Raw genomic sequence first — 12,216 nt, forward strand, 5'->3', positions numbered from 1 at the left:
AATAGGAAGATTTGATTGTTTTAAATTTGTTACCTTGCTCATTTCCACATGTATTAAAATAAAACAACAAAAATTAAAAGCATTAGGCTCTCCAACAAAAAGTTATTAAATTTTAGAAGACTTGAAAAATCTAATAGCTCTTCTTATAAAGAAACATTTACTTCAATTTCATCAATACCTTCAATTTCACCTAAGTTTCTTTGTTTTTATCAACTCTGAATTCAAAAGTTAGAAAAATTAATTTTATTTTTAAATGTTATGTACAGACTTAATCCATTTCAGCAAAATCCTGCTTGACCTTTTCTTCAAACAAAAAAAAAAAAAAACAATACAATAAACTCAAATCAAAATAACACAGCTATCTTTTAAAACTGCTAAGAATCAGTTTTACCTATTTCATAAGGGGGAAAAAAATAGAAATGAGCTCCAGTGTGATAAAGTCCAAGGAACTACTCAAACTTTAAAACAGACAAATAAGATAGGGATTGTCTAAATGCAAGATCCAATTCAGTGGGTCAGCAGTGGGCCCAGAAAGTCGACATTCATAAGAACCTAGTACTATACAATTGAGCAATAGGTCAAAGGAATTTCACAACATTGCTAATTAAATAAGCAGAGCATTATAAGCCATGTAAATGAGGATATGAGGAGAATTAAAGAAATCAACAGTAACTAGTAATTAAAAATAGTAAAACCCTTTTATGTGTGGAATAACTAAGGAAGATTTGCTTTTATAATTTTTTTTTTTTTTTAGAGAGAGAGAGTTTTTTTTTAAAATATTTATTTTTAGTTTTCAGCGGACACAACATCTTTGTATGTGGTGCTAAGGATACAACCCAGGCCGCACGCATGCCAGGCGAGCACGCTACCGCTTGAGCCGCATCCCCAGCCCCCTGCTTTTATAATTCTTTAAAAACATTCCTTCAGATAAGATGTTATCATGAAGCAAATTTCTGTTCTACTCAATGATCTTTATACTTTTAGAATTCATTTATTTTCCTTTTTCTCTATTATGATCCCCCCTTTTCTTTTTCAATTCGTGAATTCTAAATATTCCAAAGTGAGTTGTCATCTGTGAAACTCCAAGAAAAAAGTATCAGTGAATTATCCTACAGGTAAATAGGTCCCTGTCCTAGTCTGTTCTGTGTCACTACAGTAGATGATCATAGTCTGTGTCATTCATAAAGAAAAGGAATTTATTTCTGATGATATCAGAGACTGGGAAGTCTAAAATGCAGAGGCCCATGTGTGTGGCAAGAGCTATTGTGCTGTGTCATCCATCCCATGGCAGAAGGCAAAGGGCAAGAGTATGAGAGCAAGAGACAGAGTATGTAGGCCCTTGCAAGGCCTTTTACAATCTGAATTGATCCATGCACTAGGCTGAAGTTATCATGGACTATAATCACTTCCCGTTCGGGTCCACCTTCCAATGTCACTGCCTTGAGGATGAAGCTTCCAACACATGGAAAGCACGTTCAATCCATATAGCTCTCACTCTCCACAAGAGACCAAAAACAGGCTATGGAGTAAAATCACACAGAATTTTATTGTACATCATTTTACTATCTATATAAAATCACAACCAATTTCCTTATGTGATTTGATTCATCTTACCACAAAAATCAAATAGTCCACCTCTGGACTACCTGTAACTTGACTTAAATTCTTCCTAAATTCTGGTAGTTTACAAAAGTCTGGAGTAATGTTTCTCAACTAGCACCAGAAACTTATGGTAATATTGGTTAAAAATGGACACTAATGGGGATGGGGTTTTGGCTCAGTGGTAGAGAGCTTGCCTGGCTCGTGTGAGGCACTGGATTCAATCCTCAGCACCGTATAAAAATAAATAAATAAAATAAAGTCATCATGTCCATCTATAATCCCCGCCCCCCAAAAAGACACTAAAAAGCTCCAGGAGCAGGATCCAAATGTGAATTTTCAACAGGTAATCTGGGTGATGCTTGCAAGATACACTAAATTTTAAGAACCATGTGCATCTCTTATTCAGATTGTATCTGAGTACTTTTTATTTCTAGTTGAAAATGAAGTTTAATTGAACAGGATGTGGGTAATTTGATGGAGGTGAAACTAAACAGCAAGCTATAAAACTCACAATACTTTGCAAGAAGGAGAGCATGCAGTAGGAAATCTTATGAACTCTGAGGCCTGGCTGTCTTAAGCAGAAAAAGGATGACCAAGAAGACATAGGGCAATGGAATCCAGGTGAGAAGGGTGGGAAGGTACCCAGGACAGATGGAATGGATGTGACAAAGAATCTAGGACCCACCTGTCCCTTGTTCTAGTCAGACCACCCAGAACTAGAAGCACTCTCCTTGCATAGTCTAGCCCATTCACAAGAGAATAAGCACCAGGTGTGTGACTGCTTCCCTGAAATCATAAGCATGGAAATAAAACCACTTGATTTCTCAGAAGCCCATTTTATGGACAGATAGAACAAATTGTTAATTATATCATTTAAAAAACTTAACATTTCAAGTTTATGTTCAATATATGTTCAAGATCTTTCTTACAGGTATAGAGCTCTAAATATGCTATGCCTAATTGTGTGTTTCCAAAAATAACAAACCCCAAGATAGTAAGTGTCCTGACATGATAGACATGATAATAATTATCTTACTGACACTGTGTGAATTTATTTTTTTCTATAAGTTTCTTAAATCTGTTACCTGAAAACTGTAACTGTATAACTGTAGACACTAAACAAAATTAACCATGACCCTATTTTTTCCCATAAGCCCCACATCAAAATGATTTTGCATAATTTATCCAACTTTCAATACATTTTAGTGCATCACTGGTTAGTTTACAATTTTTTTTGATACCTTACTTTTTTTGAGTGTTCAATAAAAAACAACAACTTGTACCAAATTGAATCCCACTCCCATATGCTTATGATCAGTTTAAGGGAAGAAAAAAAGCTCTGCTCAAATAGACTAAATTGCAAGTATGTGCACTTTCTCAGGAGGAGAAGAAAAAAAAATATACCCAAAGATCCTGACAAATTATTTGGAAAATCAAACATTTCACTGTTTTGCTTCAAGTATCATGTGTAAGAAAATACACATAATGAAGATTGCTTATTTTAAACAAGGCACAAGGCACAGTTTGTGATCGCTCTGCTAAAAAAAAAAGAACTGGAGATTTACATTACATAAGTAATTTCTATTATAATAAATGATTATCAAAATCAAGGAAATAGCTTTGGCCTTGTAGTCTTTCTCCAATATGTTATCCCTTGTGTTAACATACAGAACGCCATTCAGAATTTAAGCCTAGACCACATTTATATTTTACCCATGTATACAAGTTTAAGAATAAGCACAAGATCACCTGTAGATGTTCTAAAATAAATCACCAGCAGACATCAGGAAACGGAACATGCTCTGTTTCTCACTTCTGTTCCCTTTCTGCTTAGTTATCATGGGAGCCTGTTACCTCCAGGCAGCTGCTTTCTGTTCTCTGAGCCCAAGGCTGTGGGAGCAGAAGAAAGGAGGAAAAGGATGCTGAGAATAAAGTCATGTGGTCCCCTGGGAAATTTAAAGGCAACATGGGCAGATCATGTTCCAAATCATATTTTTCTAAATACAAAAACTCTTCCCCTTTATATGTTTGGCATTCATGATTTGAGTTCACAGTTGGTGGTGTGTGTCTTTACAGCACTGCCCCCAGGGGTATCAAGGAAGGAAGCCAGGAGGCCAGCCTGACCTCCAGGAAGCCCCATGGAGCCCATAAGTTGCCTGAGCTTGCTTGGTCCCTGCCCCCATGTTGACTACTGAAGAGATGGATGGGAATTAACTCAGGCTTAAATAACCCCTGGGGTCCTCCATCCTCTCTTAAATCTGTAAGTCTGTTGAATCATTTTCTTCAGATGATAATACAAAGACACTGAACAAAAAAGCTATTTTTGTTTTTGCTTGAAGACCAACACATAGATTTGATACTTGGAATTGTCAGTGTAAACAGAAGGAAGAGATGGAGTAGGAGAATCATCAGCCTGTGGCAGGAAGATGTGGGGGTTTTGAAGATGTGCAAAATGGGAGGACTGTTTTCAAAGGAGTGGGATTGTGGTGTGGAGTAAGAGAATCACAAAAATAAACTTTGACTACTTTGCTATTTCATTAAGATTTGAGTGACTGCAGTTTTTGTATGATAGGGACACATAAAGGAGAATGATTCAAAGTTAAATAGGAATCCCCTTAGAGGCCACCATCACCTTCTCTTCCTAAGACAGCCACCTTTGACATTGTCCATGAAACATTAATTATCTAGCATTTGCAGTAAGGTTCCCTGTGGCAGGGAACCCACCTCTTTAGGATTAAGTCCCCTCCTAAATATGGAACAATGCTTCCTCTAAGTCTCTTCCTGCAGCTCCTTACCATCTCAGTTTTTCTGTGACTCACGACAAACAACAACCAAAAAAGTTTACCAATTACATTAATTTATAGAATAGCCATTGAAGGTTGTAATTGAAGCCATAATTAAAAAAAAAAATGTTTTCACAACAAATTAAAAGGCCTGAGGCTTGCTTCCCCAAGGAGTTTCACTGTATCCATTTTGCCACATCCTTTGCTATCAAGTTTCCTGTTTTATTATGAAGACAGCCTGGTTGATATCCTTACATGATTGTGCCTATAACATATCAAATCAAGTGAGATTTATTTGGGGATTTCAGAATGCAATAGGAAACAGGACATTATATTAAAAATTTTAGATTATCAGAAACACTTATAAACACAATGAATTTCAAACTCTTTCCAAATCCATTGTCCTTTCTACATATTTCATCAGGTCATTACGAAGATGCCTATCCAATACCAACCTCTTTCTTAAACCTAAGTAGAATAAGCAGGAAAAAAAAAAGAAAAAAGGAAGGAAAGAAAAAGAAAGAGTCAGAAGTGGCTGGGGTAGGGGAGACAGAGGGGAAAGAAGGAAGGAAATAAGGAAGGAAGGAAGGAAGGAAGGAAGGAAGGAAGGAAGGAAGGAAGGGAGGGAGGGAGGGAGGGAAGGAATGATATTTTCTTTTCAGGAGTTTCCATATCGTTAATAAAACTAAAACATTACTATTTAGCAAAGACATAGAAATGGCATAACATCTCATTTTCCCAAGAATTCTAGTAGTATTTGAATTTTTGTCATAATCTTGGAAGTGAATTTATTTTGAAAACATAGCAAATAACATCTTACTCCATTTCTGAAGGAATGTAACCATAGTGGTAAACAATGCAGCTTGGACTTAAGGAATAGTAAAGATGTAAATTTTCATGGCCCCTGTGGATATTCTTCTCATACAAACTTTAGAACTAAACATGATCTCTGTTGAAAAAATGAACACACTGAAAAGAAAAATGACTATCTGGCTCAGCAGGCACATATTTATTCACTAATAGCAGAGAAATTCTATTTTGCATACATGTGCCCACTTAATTTCATGAAAATGATGCTAAAAGAAAAGTATAAGATTAGGAAGGGATGTGAAAAACAAGTTTGATATGTGTGAAGCATTATTGGTGAATCAGATCAGGTAATTACTTAAGAAGGTCAACAAACCTGCTGTTCATTTATCTACATTCTTTCAAGTGAAAATATATGCACTATCCCAAGATGCCTCTTTCGCTGTCAATGAAATCAAACTTCTTTATCAAATTATTCCTTTCAAAATTATTAAGAAAAACACAATAAGATCTAATTATTCTCATGTGGCAAATGGTGATGCATATGCTGCCAAGGAATGTTCTGCAATATTTTATCTCATTTTTGTCACCTGGCAAAGTGGATGATGTCTTACACTTTCTATAAACTTCTCTTCAACTGCAAGCTAACAGTATAATTGAGTGAGGGATTGATTTTTATTCCTAATGAGAAAAATGACATCATGTCATGAAACCAAAGAAGCAGCTCCACATTATAACCACTGCTGAAGAAATTGTACATATATTTTTCACAAATCATATAAAAATGTGCATATTCAAGTCATTGAAGCCAAACAGAATCAAACAGCTAAGTTTTAAAAAATCCTTATTATCAGTGTTTAAACATCATAAAGTAAAAATGCCATATCTGATATAATTTTATAACATTTTGAAAATCAGGCCTTAGGTGGATAGTATATTTGTCTGAACAATTTTTGTTTGTGTTGTTTTTATTTTGCTTAGTTTTTGCTGACTTTTTGACTTTTTTTTTTTTTTTTTTTTGCCTATAGCATTCGCAGGAACATGGGAGGGATAATATTTTCACAACCAGTGCAATAAGCCACGTAATGTGTCACTGGAATCTCTAATGTCTTTGGAAACCTGGTCAATAATTTTCCAAAAAAAAAACAGAACCAAAAATAAACAGGGTATTAGCTAAGGGTAAAAAAAACTACATGCTGAATTCAACAAGCAGTTACCTTGATTTGACTGTTTTACCTGAAAAAAAAAAAAAAAATTCATTGAATATTTTCCTTAAATTGATCTCACCTAAGTAGGAGATTTTGAAGATGACTTGTATATAAAGTATGTTTTCAACAAGTCTTTCCTGTTTAATGTTTTTGCTTTTGATACAGGTCTCAGTAAATAGAATGCTGGTTCTGTTATTAATTTACAACGTTTGTGCATTATCTGGGAATCATAAAAAATAACACAGAAAAACAAATTTCCCATATTATTTCAAACACCTTATGCTTACACAGGAATTTATCCCATTAATATATAAATTTCATAAACTAATAAGACATTCTTCCAATTTTGAATATTAAGATTATTTCCAGCTTTATACTATCATAAGTGAATTATAAATAGGAAACACTGAGTTGTATTCTGAGTTCCAGAATACAACCTTTAGGTAAACTGTCAAAAGTTGATTTACTGGGGCAGGGGCTTGGGCTCAGTGGTAGAGTGCTTGCCCACCATGAGTGAGGCACTGGATTTGATCCTCAGCACCATATAAATAAAATAAAGGTATAAAAAATACAATAACATTATTTTTTTTTAAAGTTGATTTACTTGATCAAAGAATACAAATATTTCAGGGTTCCTGAAACATACTGACAAATCATTTTGCAAACAGTTATACAAATTTATATTTCTGTTTGCAATGTAAGAAAGTTTCTGTTTCACTCTATCCCCATTAATAGTATAAGAACTATTAAATATGGCATCTCGTTTTAATGTGCATTGCTTAGTTTACAGGTGACATTTTTTTCTATGGTTAGAAGTTATCTCAATCTCATCTGGATCTTCTAGTTAATTATTTATAAAATAAACTCTGACAATGTTTCACAATACAACAACTCAACCATTGGTGTATGTTTCCCTCTATTATCTGACTTTTAACTTATATGTGTGAGTATGCCTATGTACACGAGACATGTTATATCAAATTTGTCATTCTCTTTGTTAAAGACATTAGTTCTACAGTCTTATTTTTTCCAATCCCTTAATCCTAAGAAGTTTCTGACATCCAGATTTTTAATATTGAATCATATTATCTTTCCTTTTTTTAATAACTTAATTTTCATATTATTCTTTCTTACCCATTCATCACAAAAGATTAATAAGGTATTTATTTTATTTGCCAAAAAGAAATACTTTGGACCCAGCATAAAGCAATAGTCAACAAAAACTGACACAGCCCTTGTGTTTTTGAAGCTAAAAATCTCCTGCAACAGGCAGCTATTAATGAAAGGAATGTTGAAGATGAAATGAAAAAGATAAGGAATTCTAACTCAGGTGAAGGGATGGTGAAAGAGAAAAGTATTTTTGTTATGCTAAGCAATGTGGGGCGAATTCTGATAAAATAAGAACAATGTAGCTGAAAATGTTTGAGAGGGTAGCATGGAGCAAGATAGCCAGAGAGGCCAGGGGATCCTGCCACCATGCAGGCCCCTTAAAATTTCCCTGGGTTTTATCCTAGCAAGACAGGAAAATATGAAAATGTTTTTGGTGTTAACATCAAAAGCTAAAAACTAAAAATAAGAAGCTTAGTTCTCCATGCTGAAAATAAAGGAAATGATTTCTCTCCCCATTTTTATTTATATTTACTTTAGAAGATTAGCAATTGAAATGTAAATTCCTGTGAAAGCTGGAAGGTTGTGGGGTTTTGTTTGTTTGTTTGTTTTTTCCTTTTGTCAGCTTTGCAACCCAGGAATCTTCCCCAAGAACCAGGGACTATCTTTTTGAAATATAAACATCAAAGGAGATAGTGGCCCTCTCTCTTGGTGAGTACCTGTTCCACGTGGCAGAACTTCTTCCCATACTAAAGATATAAGAAATTTGGTTTTGTTGGGAGTTGCCCTGGCTCCAAAGACTAACTTCCCCATTCCCCCCCCCCGCCCCCCCGCCCAGAAGAGCTGTCCAATGGTGAGTCCTGCTGACTCACATGATCCTTACCCACCAATCAGAAAGTACCCCATGCCAACTGTCAACCCATTAAACTGTTAAACTGTCATAACTGTCAAACCACCCCTGGCTCTATAAATAAGCAGAGCTGTTCCTCAGTAAATGTGCTCTTTCTCTGAGGATGAGCCTTCTTTGTTCTTTTAGGTTTCCCTGTGGATAAAGGTCACTAGTTAACATACATGGTCACCACAATTAAAAGGTAAAGTTAAGGTAAACTACTTGTGATAAATGGTCCTACCAAGTCCAATTAGTCTTACTTTAGACTTGATTATTATCAATTTGAAAGCTATGATATAAATGGTTATATTGCCTAATAAAATGATAGTTCTATCTTTTCTCTAGTCTCTGAGTGGATCTGCCTAAGATGAGCATCACATTCTCACTTAATACTTATTTATAAATAAATGTTTTCTTTTTCTACTAACATTGTGAAGAGTTTCCAGGTTGGAAGATTTTGCTTTTCTTGTATTTACTCAATGATGTAAATGAGGGAGAGACAGGCTTAGTTTTATGTACTATAGTCATCTTTCTTTTTAGTGATCTAATAATAGATTATATATTTCAAAATGAGTAAAAAGGTTGATTTTAAATATTCTCACAAAGAATAAGTATATGAGGTGCTTCATTAGTTTGACCTTAAACCACATGAAAATACCACATTTTACCCCATAAATATGTACAATTATTATTTGTCTATTAGAAATTTTTTTAAAAAGTGTTGAGTTCTAGAGGGAAAATGATCCCTCTGACTGTAAAAGAGAAAATGGATTCTAGAAATGGAATAGTTGTTTCTCCTGACTAATGAAGAGTTCAGGTGAGAAATGACAGGTGCTTAGAATAAGGTTGGTGTGGTAGGAAGAGATGTGCGTATGTTCAAAACTTCATGTGTAGGGTCAGGAGGATCTGGGGATAAGCTAGATAATGGGAGGACAGGCATTATGATAACTACTGAGTTACTGGATAATAGAGTAGATAAAGTCATAATAGACACAGAAGGAGCAGGGGTTAGAGAAGACTGTGTGCTGGTTTGGGAAATTCCAAGAATGGATTAGAAATGACTGGAAAAAAATTTAAAATGATAAAGTTGTCATTAGATCATTTATTTTATATTTTATTTTGGCTACTGAAATAGCATTCTAATTCCCAGTCCCCTCTCTCAATTATAAATTGCCACCCAAACAGCTCTATTTTAGTTTGATACCTCAAAACATACAAAACTGAGTGCCCAATTAAAAAGTATCTTCTTGGGCTGGGATTGTGGCTCAGTGGTAGAGTGCTCATCCAGCATGTGTAAGGCCCTGGGTTCAATCTAAAATTAGAACACAGAAGGCACTGCTTCTAGCAGAAATAAACACAACAAAATACCCTGAAACTTACTCCTTTTCAACTGGGTTAAATATCCCTTCGATGTTCTCTCTCAATATCGAGTACTAATCTCCATATGCATTTACCACAAATTAAAGTGCCTTCTTTATGTTACATAATAGACTTTTTTTTTCCTTTCCCACTGCAGGTTCTAACATAAACAAAGCAAATATTTAAGTGTTACTTGAATGCATTCTAGAAAACACCATACTTGGAAGGTGGTGCCGCAGACCTTGGAGCTGAAAGGAGTAACAAAACATGCTCTTAATCATCATCCCCTTCCAGAGCAACTGGGTGAAATTTCCTCTACTAATGATGGCCATGAAAAAGACACAAGTTCCCAAAGTGAGTCTGACTTCACTCAAGAATCACCTTTAACATCAGGCAACACTGGGAATTCAGGATCTGCTTTTCCAAGTTATACTGGCACAGGGATCTCTACAGAAGGCAGCTCAGACTTCTCCTGGGGATATGGTGAACTTGATAATAATGCCACTGAAAAAGTCCAGGCCATGTTCACAGCCATTGATGAGCTCTTATATGAGCAAAAGTCAAGTGTGCATACCAAGAGTCTACAAGAAGAGTGCCAACAGTGGACATCTAGCTTTCCTCACCTCAGGATTCTGGGTAAACAGATAATTACTCCAAGTGAAGGTTATGGATTATATCCTAGATCCCCACCTGCTATTTCAGCTTCACATGAAGCAGCCTTGTCTCAAGAAAGAGATTCAGCAATATCCCCTGGTTTGTGTGCTGTGGAAAGAGAAGAAGACTGTATAATCTTCTCAGAAGGAATAGTTGAGGAATACCTAGCTTTCGACAATACAGATATGGAAGAGGGATTTCATGAAAATAAATCAGAAGCAGCTACAAAGAAAAAGAAATTAGGGTACCCTCCCATTGCTCCATTTTACTGCATGAAAGAGGACATTCTTGCTTATGTGTTTCGCAAAGTGTGGAGCAAAGCTGTGAGCTGTTTGGAGCAATTGACACGTAGTTACTGGGAGGGATTTGCTTCTGATGATGGGAGTAATGTTGCAGTCACCAGACCAGATTCAGAAAGTCTCTATGTGCTGAGTGAACCACATACTTTGGTGTTACCTCGAGTGCCACAGTCCAAGGTGCTGTCTGTCACCTCGAATCTGATGAGTCTCTGTCAAGCAAGTGGTCATCAGCCAAATGCGAATGATCTCTTGATTCATGGGATGCCTCTACAGCCAAGAAATCTCGACCTAATTGACAAGCTCCTAGATCTTGATGACAAGCTACTTATGAGGCCTGGGTCCAGGACCATCTTTTCAACCCGAAATTGGCCAAACCGAGCCTTGGAGCCTAGTACATCATGTCTGTCATATAAAGTGCAGTGTGCCAGGAGACGTAATCTCCCACCACGTGCCCTTCCTCCAATCAGCACAAGCCACTTACGCACCAGAACACCAAGACCTGTGGAAGAAATCCTCAGAGAATCACATGTCCCTTTGGCAGTTGACTGGCTCTCCTCTTGCTCACCAATACCCCTGAGTCGAAATAATCTGCTGCCACCTATTGGCACAAGTGAAGTGGAACACCTGAGCCCTGTGGGGCCACAAAGGCAAATGAAACCCCATGGTGATTCCAGTGGAGCCCGAAGTGCAGTGGTGGATGAGCCTAACCATCAGCAGCCTCAAGATAGGCTCCTTTTATCTAACTTCTTCTCCAGGCCCAATACAACTCGGTCATTTATGCCAGAAACACAGTATCATCCTTCACATGCACTTGAGTACCCTCATCAAGCCCGACCTAGTAGGGGATCTGCAGGTCCTCATTTGCATGCCTCTACAAAAATCTCAAAGCAGAGGTGGCCAATCTCTAAAACCAGGCAGGGACCATAAGGCAAATGAGAAGAACCTATCAGGCTGCAGCAAACATGTGGGAAGACTTCAAGAATCAGTGTTCGACCATCAAATGATGGATAGCGTGTATACAAGATCAACTAGAATCCATCCATTAAGTGTTACTTGAATGCATTCTAGAAAACACCATACTTGGAAAAGAGATGAAGCTCACAGCTCTGGGCTCAAAGGACTCATAGTCTGCATAGTCAAATCTATTAATGTATTTGTCTTTTATGGTAATTTTCTATCCTTTTAAAGAAATAGTATTCCAAGATAAGGGATGTGTGAGTTAAAGAGGTAATAAGAGACTACTATTTCAATTTTACTCATGAAAAGTTTTGATCCCTTTGTTGATATCCTAAACATTCATATATATTTTCTCTAACTTTTTCTATGACTTTGATTTCATAGATAGCTTTTTATTATATTAAAAAATGTATAAGGTGATTGATTTGATAGTCAGTTATATCTATAAACTTATTTCTCTGCAAGTTAATTTATTACTTGAGATTAAAATTAAATTTTATATCAATTCTGTCACTTCAGAATTGTATACTGTTTCCTTTATGTCTCTATTT

General features: G+C 36.1%; 1 protein-coding gene across 5 annotated transcripts; it reads left to right on the forward strand.

The window, feature by feature from the left end:
- The first annotated feature begins 9,952 nt into the window (after window positions 1–9,952).
- On the forward strand, window positions 9,953–11,643 carry LOC143637827 (primary cilium assembly protein FAM149B1-like). Of its 5 annotated transcripts, XM_077105107.1 has the most exons (3): window positions 9,953–10,508; window positions 10,593–11,012; window positions 11,238–11,643. In XM_077105107.1, exons 1-3 carry the CDS (start codon window positions 9,953–9,955, stop codon window positions 11,633–11,635), a joined length of 1,374 nt encoding a protein of 457 aa, XP_076961222.1. In that variant the 3' UTR covers window positions 11,636–11,643. The 5 variants fall into 5 exon arrangements, with proteins under 5 accessions (XP_076961222.1, XP_076961221.1, XP_076961219.1 ...); XM_077105106.1 differs by having other exon boundaries at window positions 9,953–11,012; XM_077105104.1 differs by having other exon boundaries at window positions 10,593–11,643.
- Window positions 11,644–12,216: the final 573 nt, after the last annotated feature.

This window comes from Callospermophilus lateralis, chromosome 13 (genome assembly GCF_048772815.1).
Source record: "Callospermophilus lateralis isolate mCalLat2 chromosome 13, mCalLat2.hap1, whole genome shotgun sequence".
Lineage (NCBI taxonomy): Eukaryota > Metazoa > Chordata > Mammalia > Rodentia > Sciuridae > Callospermophilus > Callospermophilus lateralis.